The sequence below is a fragment of the Cuculus canorus genome, chromosome 4 (assembly GCF_017976375.1).
Source record: "Cuculus canorus isolate bCucCan1 chromosome 4, bCucCan1.pri, whole genome shotgun sequence".
Classification (NCBI taxonomy): Eukaryota; Metazoa; Chordata; class Aves; order Cuculiformes; family Cuculidae; genus Cuculus; species Cuculus canorus.
The window spans coordinates 26,236,023-26,250,835 of record NC_071404.1 but is presented as its reverse complement, the minus strand read 5'-3'; the positions used below and the strand labels follow the sequence as shown (position 1 = coordinate 26,250,835).

General features: G+C 39.6%; 1 protein-coding gene across 11 annotated transcripts in view; it reads right to left on the bottom strand.

Annotated features, from left to right (window-relative positions):
* Positions 1 to 7,652: 7,652 nt before the first annotated feature.
* The window catches only part of LIMCH1 (LIM and calponin homology domains 1), a 187,036-nt gene continuing 179,875 nt past the window's right edge, over positions 7,653 to 14,813 (bottom strand). For 4 of the 11 annotated variants that reach the window (XM_054066297.1, XM_054066303.1, XM_054066302.1 and 1 more), the window contains 3 exons: positions 14,443 to 14,551; positions 13,486 to 13,588; positions 7,654 to 11,105 (listed from right to left, as the gene is read on the bottom strand). In XM_054066297.1, coding sequence (XP_053922272.1) covers positions 11,080 to 11,105; positions 13,486 to 13,588; positions 14,443 to 14,551 — 238 coding nt within the window. In that variant the 3' untranslated portion in view covers positions 7,654 to 11,079. Of the gene's footprint in view, positions 11,106 to 13,485; positions 13,589 to 14,442; positions 14,552 to 14,813 lie in introns of all 11 variants that reach the window. The other 7 variants (XM_054066298.1, XM_054066299.1, XM_054066301.1 and 4 more) reach the window with 5 other exon arrangements.

Here is a 14,813-nt window from a genome sequence, read left to right as displayed (position 1 = left end):
AATTAGCTGGAGAAGATGATCTGGCATCAAAACTTTGTGAAAAATTTTTTTCTTTACCTGTCTTCCCAGAAAACAGATTTTTAGATTTTTAGGTTTATTTTATAAAGATAAAACGTCTATTATTCTCCAGGCAGAAGGTCCAACTGCTGCTGTGCAAAAAGCAGTGCAGATGTTTCCAGATCTCATTCTCCATAAATGAGACATGGGAAGCCAAGCTGACCAGCTAACTAAGAAGTCCAGCCTGTAATGAAGACCAGGGAAATAAACCACAGGTCTACCTCACTGCAGCAGGCATCACTCATGAAAACAATTTGCTTGCAGCTTTTAAGTCATCTTTCTTCCAGAAAGGGAACGCCTTCTACCATGTTTTCCTCTCAAGAGGGCATTTAACCAGAAAGATTCAGCTTACCTTACTCAGCTCCAAGTATAGGAAATGATCTGCTAACACAACAGATCTGTACGTGAAATAACTGCAGCCTGCATGGAGATGTTGGAGCTGGTTTCAGCCCAGCTGGCCCCTCCTGGTAGTCTGGCTGAGGCAGTGCAAAGCACACTGCTGCTTCATGTACCGCATTTCTAGACAAACTGACTCCATTCCTGATGGACTTCTTGCTCTGGTGACTTTTAATGTAGTACCCAGATATCAGGTCCTTCTGAACCCTGCAGTTCAGAAGTCACAGTGACTGTTAAATGCGTGCTTTTTTTTTGTAGTTTCATTGTTGATTTTGTTTGGATTTTTGTTATCTATACTGAGTTTCTAGTGTTTTTATTGCTAGGTTGTAGCCTAAATTAAATTCACCAGTGAAGACATTCTTTCTCTGGACAAATTAGTTTCAGTGCCCCATTTATCCATTTATAAATAGATATATAATAATATTTTTCTGCCTCACAGCGGTGTTTTTAAATCTTATTCAACTAATGATTGCAAAGTGCTTTGTTGTTTTCTGGTGATGATGGGCACTGTAAGCACCAGTGATTAAATGTGTGGTCCAAGAAGTACCTCATTCCAGTCCCCTTTTTCTGCTTATGCTACTTGAAACGTAATTGAAAAACTGGAAACAATTGAAAATATGAAACCCCAAGCCTGGGTACCTACGCTTTCACACGACACTGGTGGGTCTGTGTACCTGGCTTGAGGCCTGCTGAACATGTTTTATTATCTAGGGGTATGCAACCAGGTATTCTCGGAAATCCATCTCTTTCCAAGTCCCTGATGCTCAGGTATTGTGGTGTTTGAATAAGTTCAAAATCTTGTCCAAATTATCTTGTAGTAATGCAACAAAAAGGAAGTAATTGATATTTGTATTGAAGCTGCAGCTCAATACTGTCAAAAGAGAGAATTCTTGCCTTAAAACTGTAAACAAATAAAATGACGTTGCAGAATTTATTTTCTTTCCATAAAGAAAAATACTATGGCAGTCTGTGGGGAAATATGTCTTCTTACATTTACCTCACTAGCCACAAAGATTTAATAAAGATTCTCAATGCAGCATGCACACCGCTTTGCCACGCTTGCGCTGCTTCAACCATCTTATTACTTACCTATTTCTGCAAGAGTGCTCACTCCAGGCAGTGTCTGCCCTGTTTGCATGTATCTTTCCAAAGCCTACCAGGCAGGGACAACATTTATTTACAGCCCTTCTTTCTAAGTGCAACTGGTCAGCTAGCGGTTGAGAAATGCTGTATGGAACAATTGAGAAGAATCTCTGGCTAAAATGCAGAATCCCTGGCATCTGAGGGAAACAATGAAACTGCAGCAAATGGTGACAGCAAACTACAGCAGAGAGAGAGCAGTGGGAGGGCTGTGTCGCACAGGCAGCAGGGCCCTGGCAGAGCTGGGCAGAGCAGGCTCTGGACAAATGGGGCTCCTGGTGAGCCACGGGAGCACAGCTGGGTTTTATCTGCATAAAGGACAAGGCTGAGAAACTGGCTAAGTTTTGAGTTGAGAACAAGAAGGGAGAAGTACTGCAACTCCACTAAATCACCCTTCCAGACCTTCCTTCTTGCTGAAGTTGTTTTCCCATCACAGGGACAGGTAGTTTCTGGGTGTTATTTATCACACCTCTTTTGCATCTAGTGATTTAGTTGTATTCTTCATTTTACCTCACCTACCGCTCGTAGGAGCTAAAGTTGATTACTTTTTATGTCTAAGCTTACTCAGTACAGTGTAAGCCTTCAAGTCCCAGGTTAAAAAAAACATGTGAAGGTTGTTGTCAAGTGTAAGTGTGCAAAAATAGCCACATGCTGCTCCAGGTATAGAGGACGCTTGAAAAGCCTTTGAACAGCCAAAAGAAATGTATTCACATGTTTAATTGTATTCACACTATAAGAAGATTTTTAACCATTCAGAATTAAGAAAGGGATTGAGAAAGCCATTTACTGAGTGATAATAGTCCGTCATAAACTGTTTATCTGCATCTGTGCCTCGCTCAGTTATTTTGTCTTCTTAACACATAGCCCCATGTGAAAAAGTACAGCTTTGATTTGATTGGTTATTGCATCACATACATAAATTTGAGCAGTATATAAAGAAATGCAGTTGCTGTAGATGTCACTATATATAGTATTTTTTTGTCAGATGTAAACCCAGCTACAGAGAGGACTTGCAGCTTCTGCAAGTCAAAAAGCTTTCTCCTTCCCCATTACCCCACAGTGAAATGAATCACCGCAAAGGCAGTGCAGCCACCTGAGCTCCTTGCTCTTTGGTTTACCTAAACGTTTCTCAGAATTCTATCATCTACAAAGGCGACTTTATAAGGTAAGCCTTGCAAATAAAACTTCAAGCACTGTCCTCTTCTATATAAAATGAAGTGCAGCAAAGGCATCAGTTAGCTGTGACTATTTTGATTCACTTCAGGAAAGCCTCTGTGTTGGTTACCAGCTGGGGACACGCCTGGCCCCAGTATTGCAAACCGTTGTAGTAGATGGGCTTTGCCACTGCAGGCAAAAAAGTAAGCTGTCACAATTTCTGTTGAAAGTTATTTCTAGTTTTGATTATCAAATGACATGCATTTATACTGGACTGCATCATCCACTTAATCAAAATTTTCTTTTACACTACTTAGAGAAAAAAACAACCACCACGCTTAAAACTGCCTGTTTGCTAAACGCAGAAGGATATAAATCCCCCTCGTCAATAGTTCCAGGGGAAATAGAAGAAAGCTAGCGGCAAAGATTTTCAGGAAATAAAGACCTCTATTCCTCTAAAAAGATTTGGAAAATGCAGCTGCTTTTCTGCAAGGTGAATAGAGCAGATTCTGCAGCAAAACCTTCTCATGTATCTTCAAATTGCTGTGGACAAAAGCAGATCGGTCACTACCTTTATAAAAGTCAATGACTTTTCAACTGTTGTGTGCCCATGCACATCCTTAACAAATCCTCAGAGAGAACAGCTTTGGCAGAGGCAAAATGAAGAGAATGAGAGTTGGGACCGGCTGATCTGCCTCTGAACTTTGCCATCAGTATGCATTTGGTGGGTTATATCCCCATATAAGTGTTTGAAAGCAGTTTTGTGATGCTGCAAATTAATTTTGAAATTCAGCTTTGGTTGATTGGAACAGGCTTGTAATTATATCAGCAACACACTTTCTCATGGTTCCCTTTTCAATGTCATCCTTTTCCAAACTAATCACAATATACAAAACACATTTAGGACCTGGTAAGATATGTGTTAGCTGGCTTCTTTACATAGAGTGCTGTCATTTTATCCTTATATTTTAAACTCAGCCTAAGACCTGTGGATACTTAGCACAAGAAGGCAGAATGCATTTCACAGCTCTATATAACATTGCTCTCTTCATACTTAACTTATCTAAAACCTAACTGGGACATGGCTGGGCAAAGAGAGTTTGCAGGAGTTATGTGCATCTTCAGCACGAGACTCTCTCCCAGCAGACTCTGTAAGTGGTGTCTCCTGCACTTCAGGAGATGGGCACACCGTGAGCACTGCCTTCTGCCCAAGAATAGTTCCAATATAAACCCATGGAATCAGGAAGGACACCAAAAAGCTATATGAAATATAAATCAATCCCAATGTTTTCTGAAAAACCTCAAAAATGTCAGTTCATGAAACAGTTCAGAGAGCTCAATTTCACCTCAAGTTCATGATAATCTGAGTGTTTTCATCACATGTCAGTCAGGAGAAGCTTTAAACTAAGATTTGAATAGTAGTACAAGTCTAACAGAGAGCCCATGCTGAAATCTGGTCTACTTCAATACATTGGTTTTTAGTTAGTAGACCATAGACATGCCAAATCACTTACTGGAATTTATTTTTCCTAAGAAAAGTTTGTAATTAAAGTAAAAAACTCCTTATGTTTAATAAGCTTTGGAAAAATAACTGCTTTGTTCTCACATGGCAATGTTTAGACATGGTCCCAGGAAAATATATTTGGAGGTGACACCTCCAAATCTGAGGTATCAACAGCTCCCCCTTGGACTTGTGCATTTCCTCAGTGTTTATGAACCACCTCAAAGGCAACCAAGGAGCACTTGGCCACAGAGAAGAGGGATACCCATCACAAGCAGCTAAGTTTAGGTCCCTGGAACAGCAGTTCTGGCGCTACTAGGTGTGTTTCAGAAGCAATTTATTTGTCTAGTAGAACCTATTCATTTTGATCTTCATAGTTTATGCTGTTGAACTGGTATAGGAATATCATGACTGGCTTATATCTATTACATTTGTGATTTTGTTTCTGGGAATACAGACTTAATGATCATCCTGTTATCCAGTAATGTGTATTTGTGAACACCTTGAAAATATAGTTTGGATATTTTTATGGGTTTTTTTTTTGCAAGTTCTTTAATCCGCTGTAAGACTAACGGAATCAATTCTTGCAGGAGATACACAAACATCAGAAGTAGATAACTATATTTAGGGTCATGCAAATTTCTCTAGGAGAACGTCAAAGTTTGAGTATGTGCTGAGGAACATGGTTTCTCTCAGGGTGTTACACGCTTGAGGTGCAGTATTGCCAGAGATCCTCTTCGTCCTTCCACAAGAAACATTTCAGACGCCAGTTGTACTGTGTCGAAAGTTCTAGTGAGTTCCTGCAAACCAGAGACTAGGCAAAAGACTACTTTGAAAGACTACATCATGTGTTAGAGAATAAGCATCATTTGCTATCCAATATTGGTGCTTACCCTATTGGAAGAAAAGGCTTGTCCCAAATGTCTGAGACATTTTCAGTCCTAATGATCTGCCCTGATGCTCAACACAGGAAGCTACCAGATTGTTTCCAGAGGTGCGGATGACATGTGTCTTTGTATGCTTGTCATTGGAATAGTTTGTTGTCTATAATCAGAGGTGATAGATGAAAGGAATTTTTAAAATCTTATTTTCTTCTTTCTGTTTGATAAATTCTGTTATTTCAAGGAAGAATTTTCATTTCTGTTCGTTTTGGATTAGTTTCTAGACCTGTGTGGCTGGCTTGAGCACGTTTTAAGAAGCAGCTTAGCCACTTAGTAAAAGTGTATCTGTGAACTATGGATGTGGCATTACCTAAGACAATTTGCAGTGCCTCACATAGAGTGAAGCACGTGGACTCTATGAATGAAGAGTGACTCATAAGACTGTCTTAAATAATGCATTAAATCTTTTTCAAAAACAGCTTAAAAAACCATATGTTTTGGGGAAGAGAGCTCCAATAACTACTCGTGGAGAGCATGGGGTATTCTGTAAGGTCTATAGAGCAGCAACTATAGCCTTTGCAGAAGTGTAAATATCCCTCTTGCATGTTTAACTCATGCTTCACTTTGTAATGAAGATGAGCAAGAAAACAGACATTCCCCACCCTGCAAATACCAACCCTGCAGCGCACTGCAAGACGAATCAAAGAATCACAGCCCACCCTGTACTTTCTGTTTTAGGCTTTTATTGCTTGCAAAACTTGAGTGGTTTCCAGTTTAGTCATTTCCCCTTATCAGGAAACTCAGATGAAATTACACTCCTACCGGAGGCTTTTAGAGGCATATAGGAGTCTTGTTTGCCTTTACAGGAGATGTATTTCTGGCATCTTTTATCTTTTTTTTTTTTTTTTTTTTTTTTCCCCAGCCAACTGGTAGTCATCAGCTCACTTCCAGTGTCCACAACACTTTCTGATTTTCACCACAGATGTGCCTCTGAAAATGAGAATTTTGTCATCCTGTTGCCCAGTCACCCAGCCTTTTCTCAAGAAAGCAGAGGCAAGGGAGGAGAAAAGCGGAGCAAATCCCTTCTCCACAAAGTTTATTAAGTTCTTAACCAGCTTCCCATTATCAGGAAGGGAATCCATCTGAGAACAAATCTTTGCTAAACTGGGCAGCAAGAACCGTACCTTAAAGCTAATTTTCTAAACAAAGTGTAGCTGCCAGCTTTTAACTATCCCCCAGAAGAGCTGTCTGGCTAAAGATCAATACTCATGAGATGAGCAAGCTAGTGCTGTTTATTACCTGTGCCTAGAGCCTTCAACAGCTACAGACACCTGGCTGTGTTTGCTGATGATTTCTGCACCGAAACACTCACTAAGGAGAGAAAACAAACAGCAAAACAAAGCTGGATCATGGAGCAAAGGCTCAGGAGTAAACTGGAGCTCCACCTGGCTGCGACTGGGGAATGGGAAGCAATGGAGGCATCACACCTGGATGGGGTGTGGAGGAGGCACGGAACTATCCTGGGCAGCCTGGCACGTGTCCCCCTTCGCATGAAGTATTCTCTGCCCCAATACCTGAGCCTCAGCTGTAATAGCCCACTCTTCTCCAACACCACCTCCTAGTTCTTCCATATGCCTCCGGCTTCGTTCTGCCATTCACCAAGACATTGTCCTCTCCCGGGGCACGCCAAGACCCTGCTAAAAGGCTGGTTCCCCTTGGGGGCCTCCTAGCAGCCTTTGCTACCTGCAGACAAAAGTGCTGGTAAGGTAAGCAGGTGACACAACTCCCATTTTATAAGGATTGAGGAATTATTTTGGCATTAAATCAGTGCCAGTGGAGTGCACTCTGACTTTTGCCCTTTTAGGATCATAAATGACTCCGGGCAGGTCAGACCCGCCAATTTACATTCACCAGAAAGTAATAATAAAAAAGTCATACTAGGATTTCTACTATTTTACTTGGTTCATAAAGGTCCCAATCACCAGAACTGTGCCTGTCTGGGTGCCCAGCTACCTTGGTGCACAGCTGCTGAAGCAGAAACAGTTGCCTGCCTGCCTCCAAATCCAGCCCCAGAGCAACCTCCAGCGGCAGTGGAGTGCTCCCACAAACACGGCACTGACGGGTGCCACTGGGGACCCCAGCATTACCACAGAGCAGTGCCGGCCCCCTGTCCGGGGCTTACACGCTGAAATAACATAAGGCCACTATTTCCATTAAGGCACCAGGATAAAAATCTGCTCTCAAAAGATTAAATTGTCAGTACTTCCCCATGACTCATCTAACAGCCCAAGATGCGCTTCTGGCACAAAACCAAACTCACCATCCACTGAAGACCCAATTAAAAAGAAAAAAAAACCCAGAGCGGCTATTAGTTTAAAATTCTCTGTGAACTTTTTTCTGGTTACTGGTGAAGCCATATACTTGTTGAGACTCAAGAATCAGTGATACTGAAGCGCATGCATAACTCAGAACAAACTCAAGGATCTTTGCTATGTAGAAATGGAATTAACCAGGCACATATTTAGCTTTGCAGTACATAAAGTGCTTTATTGAGTCAAAATCTGAACCACAGTCCACCAACATAAATGAAAAATCTTCTGAGGACTTCGGGTTTGACTCATCTCTACTCATCTTTTACCACGACAGCCACACGTGCTCTTGGAAATATAGCTTACAGCAGCAATCTACAGGGTATAGTCTCATCTGACATATGTCTTTTTTATGGTCTCATATACTAAACTCTGCGGAATATAGCTTGCTTCAGCCTAACCCAAACAAACAGAAGATTCTACCAGTGGGACGTACACACTCTGCAATCCAGTTTCACAGGCACATAGCATCATGCAATAGGAGAAATTAGTTATAATAAGTAAAATCAACACCAAAGATAATCAACATTTTATTTATAAACATACATTTACTATAAAAGCTGTTGCATTTTAGACAAGTTTTCCTAATTTCCAGAGGCATTTAGAATAAATAAAATAAAGGAAAGATTAGCATAATTGGTATTCAACCTCAGCCCCAGCTAGGACAGCAATCCTTGTCCTTAAATGGACATGCAGATAAGGATGGTCCCCTTTTGGTTCACCAACCTTTAAGGACATTCACCGAGAACTACAGATGTACTGCGTCAATAACATTATATAGCAAGAGTAAGGGAAAAATACACCAATGAAAATGGAGTTGTGAAATACAGATGGGTTATGAAACCTGTTCAGGTTCTCTGAAGTAATAGGAGGCTAAATAAATTCAGAAGCACCTAAAACCTAATACATACATTATACTTGCTTAGCAATAATAAATCAATTTATTTTGCAACAAATACATTTACAATTGTAGGAAAGCATTTTTTTTCCTGTACTCAGAGATCCTGGTATGAAATGCATCATATTTATGTGCCTAAATTGGAAGAAGAAAAGGAAAAAAATCTTAACTTGAATGAATTTGCCATGTAAGACTCCAAAGGAAATATAAAATAAAACATAAGCAGTTGGCAAGTACAATTTAGAAAACTGTTGAAAATTATTCTGTGCTGGTGAGTAGATCTTCATTATGAGGGGGAAAAATCTTCATCTGAGAAAGCCGCTGCATTTTGCTGTAGACACAAAATTCACTAAAACATGCATATATGAATCTAATTGATAGACACTGGGATCAACTTCTAAGTCGCTTCAGAGATCCAGCAGTGTGTCTGCAATGTGATGCATACCCCCACCCCTTGCCCATGCATTTTAGTCCCAGTCATGCTCCAAAATCTTTTGGGCACCTACCCCTACGAGAATGAGAAGCAGATCTAACCTCTGTGACAATCAACCCTTCTATACACTTGGGGACCGATTTGCACATCTAAACTCTATCACATGGGTGAAGCAATGTTAGGGACTCATACCAAACAGATGCACAAGCATGCATAGTTTTGTTTAAAAATCAGGTTCAGACATCATATATTCACACACCCTTAAGGAAGCACGTGGAATTAGACAGATGTACAAAGTTGGCTACAAAATCTGTTCCTTGAATTTCCACATTATGCAACATTTGCGGGACAATGTTATGATGACCACATGCAAAATTTAAGCATCCTAGCTATCAAAATTCTTTAACAGTAAATCGTGCAGGTGTTTAATCAAAATATTGGACATCATGTCTATTTCAGAAACATTTTTCTGATTTTTTAAAATGTTTTTTTTTTTAAAAAATACTCCACAGGTGAAGTCCATGAAGGACTTCACCTTTTTTGATTTATTGCATCCATAAGTCATTGTTGACTGTGTGCAACAGCTTTGCATTTTCTAAGGCACAGTTTAAGGAAGTAACATGTAACTTTCCAGCAGGCAGTCACAATGTCCTCCAATGACAACATTGTACATGGGTTTTCTATGACATGCAGTTTTGCATGGGTATACAACTCACATGCAAACAAATGTCTAGTGTTTAAATAAATAGTTGCTAGCTACAGAATAACTCAAAATTATTGCTTCCCTAATAACCACTTAATTTCCATTTACTGACACACCAAAGACAGTGGATGTGCACATAGATAAAATAAATATTAATTTAGTTTTAGCATGGTTTTAAGGCAGAATAAGTAAATTTCCTTCTCCCTCCCCCCTTTTAAGCTGCATTGTGATCTGCTAAAATGAGTGCTTGGATGTTTTACAATTGTAACAAATCCCCCTAACCTTGTCTGTGTATTGCAAATAAAGCGACTCAGTTCCAACCGCTATTTAAACAAGCTGCTGGATCACTTCAGGAAGGAGCACACACTTAGTCAAAAAACACAAATGAAAAGTGGCCTAATCACAGCCAAGATAAAAGGTTTTTTTGCCTACCACTGCCAGCCTCCTCCCTGCCTCCTTCATCCTTCATGCACTCCTAGGCTTTGTTGACTTATTGGGGTGGGTGTGTGGAGGAACACAGGTTCAAGGCTGCTTGATTCCCTGTTCTGGAGAGCATCCAAACCATACGTGTTTCTCTGCATGACATTTCAATCAACCATAATGTTTGCAAGTGAATGAATAGATCTCAAACCAACTCAGACCTATCAATGGGCAAGTTACACACCAAAGAAAAAAGCTTCACCCTAGCATCAAACCACAGCTCAGAGACTCACAAGTCAGCTGTGCCCACCCACTCAGCTGCCTCTTCCTCACATCACCTTTCATCAAGCTTAACAACATGGGCTGCTGAACTTAGTAAGGACTGCTCCTAATGGGAATATTGCCATTGTTAACACTATATAGTCTTTACGTTTAATGAAGATATCTTTATTGGACAGAATAATAAGGTATAGTCATGAACAATACTTGAGGTACACAAACAAAAATTTTCTACTGCTAAAGGTGCAATAATTTATTTGTATAACTCCCACCCTCCACTGAAGGTAATATAAAACCAAAATGCTTCAGAATTACAGGATGTATTATTAAACTAGTCTCTGTATAAAAACAGTTATAGCTTCAGTTATAACAGAGAAGGTGTGCTGTGATGTTTAGTTTTTCAAATTCACTGATTAGATACTATTTTAAAATTACTTCTCAGCTCAAGTTGGCATATTCTATAAAAGTTCTGTAAACTTAAACTTTTTAATTCCTAGAAATATTAAAGCAAAACAGCTTTATTGCATGTTTATTTTCTTATTACTTTCAAAAGAACAAGGTAACATTGAAAATCATAAATGTATGTGAAAGGTGGGAATTTTTTTATAGAACATAGGCTTTGCCTTCCCAAACATGGTTATACATATTCTGCAAATTTCTTAAGAAAGGGGAAAAACCAACACATTGCATTTTAAAGGAGCAAGTGCAGCTTTTTTATGAGTTTTTCAAAATGAGATGACAGCTGTGATGTTCATGGGTTCAAGCTCTTACAAGTGATTGTCTGGAGGCAGCCAATATACACGAGAAGAGAGTTCCTTCTTGAAAGTTATTAGGACTGAAAGTCATGTCACAATGTAGTTGGCTGTCCAGCAGCTGGATAAAACAAAACAAGACTAAGTTATTAGCTGACAAACTTTAACAAACATACATAAGCTTTTCCTTGTACGGTCCCTAGAAGTTAAAAAAACGCATCTGGAAATACGTATAATTAGTGCCCTGCTTCCCTTCCTTCCTGCAAAGCTGGGGCACTGACTGCAAAGAAGGATTCAGCATAACTCCAGTGGAAATACATTTTCCATGCCATAATAGATCAATGCATTCTGCATGCATTTTTATTTAATTTTACTCTCAAAATATTTGTAGGCATGTTTACTTTTAGGTTCTGCAGAGGCAAAGTAGTAAAGCAAAGGACTGATGAGTCCTCTCAAGCTGTGCTTGGTTTGTATTATGTGGAAATACAGAGCTCTTGTGTTATTTGCCCATGCAGGGAATGTCATGAATTTACTTCTTGCCTTTGGCTTCAGCACTCACAAATCTGTAATTTTTCCCCATGTGTGATACTGAATACCAAGTTCCTTTGCTTGTGAAGTTTTGTTATAGAGAAATAACCTACCAATAAAACCCCATTCTCTTTCATTTGAAAAAGACAAACATTTTGGACTACTGACCACTACGTTATCTTTAAAGCTTTTCTCTCTTAAGGCTTTTAGTAATTTATTTTGAAACAAAATCCTCCAGAGTTTCAAATAAGCTTCTGGCAGTGAAATATTTCATAGAGATGTCTATAAGCACTGCAAAACAATACTGAGTAATTCTGGGTTGGTCAGAAACCGTCAGTTGTGCACCTTTCTGAGCAGCTTTTCAGATGTAGCTGTGGGAGCACTGCAACAGTTTGTTCTTCATTTCAGATGTGAAGTCTCTCAAATTCTAGTTAAAAATTAACTAATCGTACTTGCAGCTTCATCAATTTGAAACCAGCACCAAGAGCCAGTGTAACTTAAATTCAACTCACTCATATTTTGAGACTTTGCATGAGGAGTGCACACAGCAGGAAGAGGCAATTTGCAGGAAAAAAGACAAACCCTTGCCATTATTATTCTTCAGGAACCATACGTTTCCTCAGAATGTATTCCTTTGGTCATAGCCCTGGTTACTGTCATGGTAGGTATGTACAAAAGCAAAACCTTACTGCATGAAACACTGCACAGCTTTGTACTGCCTTTTCAGCAGCATTGCTCTTGAAATGAAGATGAATAGGGTGATTTCTACAACATATAAGCTGATAATTTGTTTGTGCCTTCATCTGTCCTTAAGGGACCTCAATTTTTATTTAAGTAAAAAGAATTAAGAAGAAAAGGAAAGTAAGACTTCTGTCACCTGCCTTTTTTTTTTTGTGTGTAAAGATAGAAGTGCAAATCTGCATTTTAAGGGCCAAGAACTCATCCACATGAAGAAGGTTTACAGTATCAAGCCTGAAGACTAAAAGCTATTTCTAAATGTGTCAGGTTAAATAAATAATAATAAAAAGTTGCTAACATTTCTTAGCAGGATTTAAAAAAAAATAAAAATCACCAAACAAATGGTTATACAATAGCACCCTCTAGCTCTGTTGATGGGGAAACCTCTCTCTCCTGGAACAGGAAAAAAAAAAAAATCTATTCTTCTGCTGGAAAAGGTACGTACTTTTCCTACTCCTGGATTTCTACAGCCACTGCTTTTGAAAGAGAAGGGAAATAGTGAGTGAAAAAACTTCTATGTCTTCTATATATTCTGTCTCTACCAGTCAGAACTGTAGGCAGTGATTTTAATGAACATTAACATGTATCAGGAATACAACAATTACTCCAGTGCGGGTTTTTTTGTGTCTTACTAATTTGCACGAAGTAGAAAGGCAGCTTGACCACTGCCCATCTCCTATCACTAGTGACATCAGGGTGAGGCTGAAATGCTCTAGCAATTCTGTATTGGTCACAGAAATCCAGGACTAAGAAGGGCAAGAAGGTGACCTGCACTAAGGCAGAAAAATGCATCAAGTTTTTTTCTGACACGCAATAGTCTGTCTCATTCTTCAAAGCCTGCAGCAAGCAACACTATGGCACTTGTCTGGGAATAACACCACAAAGTTCACTATGAGCTACAAAATGTTCCTAATATTTTCCTTGACCGTTTTGTCAGCAAGTGGAGGCTTAAAGACATAAAAAATGTGAACTTCTCCAAACAAGGCCCACGGTTCTAGAGCTAGTAGAACCTAGGTAGACAATGTCTACCTTGTCTCATGTGATGTGATGGAACCAAGCCTTCAGGGCATGCAATGTGTGTACACATTTTATATTTACGCACAGAAACACACCTTAGGTCTAATATTGCTGAGCAGTGATCCTGTAGGAAAAGTTTAATGGCTTGGGAATCTTTTGTGATACAAGAGGATGACTAAAATAGCATGGGAAGGCTTTGGACAGGATTTGGTACTTACTTCTGGATCGGATATAACAGTCGTTGCAGTTAAGAAGACCATTTCTGATCCTGACATCTGTTCCACTTGTTGTATCTCCCAGCTGTCCCTTGCAAATGCCACACTGTCAATTGAAGAACAGAGAAAGTAAGGGAGACCATGCCACACCTCTCCCCGGTTTTTTACTTTGGTTTCAATAGTTCTAAGAACAGTGAGAAAAAAACAACCCCCAGAACCCAGCACGTACTGCTAAGGAGCACCACAAATCAGCGAAAGGTTTATTTTGGAGTCAACGGTATTTAGGACTCGATTTCAGCAGTCTCCACTTACAGAGACATGAAGTAGAGTGATTTTAAGGGACATCTGATTATGATGTTGCATTCCAGAGGTAGCCCATTTGTGTTGGACAAATCTTAGAGAGGCCAAAAATGGCCTCATGAATGCCTAAAACCAGCTGGGCCAGTGATAATGGAAATGGACACTTTCTGAGTTCTCTGGAAAACACTAAATTCAGACATTCAAAAACTGTTGTGTAGAATTTCTGTTGAGAGCTCTAGTGAATGGCCAAAGGCATTGTCCATTCCATAGTCAAAGCTTTCCAACCACGTGTCAGATCAAACATGGCTTTGGAACGGATCAGGTTTTTGAAAAAAAAAAATCATGAGGTAGCTAATTTTATATTTAAAAGCAATTAGTACAACTGGGAAGTTATATGATTCTCCTCTCTGTAAGTAAGGAAGCTAAGGTTGCTTGCTAAATCACAGATTTTAGTCCAAGTAACATGTCTGACAATAAAATAACACGAGCTACATTACTTTCACTTCTCTATTAACACACATGCACACAAACAAACATACAAAACAAACATGCGAACCTCTCAGTCCTCTCATTTTCAATGTCACATCTACAGCCTTCAATATACTCTCTCCCCACATTGTGCATGACTTCAGATTTTTCTTAATTAAGCAAGAGACATACCCTGAAGCACTGAATATGGAAATAAAGACCAAGCGTTTCAATAATCATGGCAGCTCCTTTTCCAAGAGGAAGCCCACAGGTAGAACAAAGCTTCTTTCCACTGACAGACCTAGAAGACAAACACAATTTTAAGAAAAAAACAGCAACTCATGCTAAAACTTATCCAAACTTTTACACAGGTTCATGGAGAGGGTCAGGATGGGAGAAAGGAACATTGACTCTTCAAACATGTCGCTGATCAGCCAGCAAGTCTGCCTTGCAGGCAAGTAATCAGAGGACTTAAAATCCTTGAATGACAACAGCTCAGGCCCATTTCCCTGCTAGTCTGCTGTGCTCGATCAAGGGAGATGGAAGCCTCTTAACAGGGACCC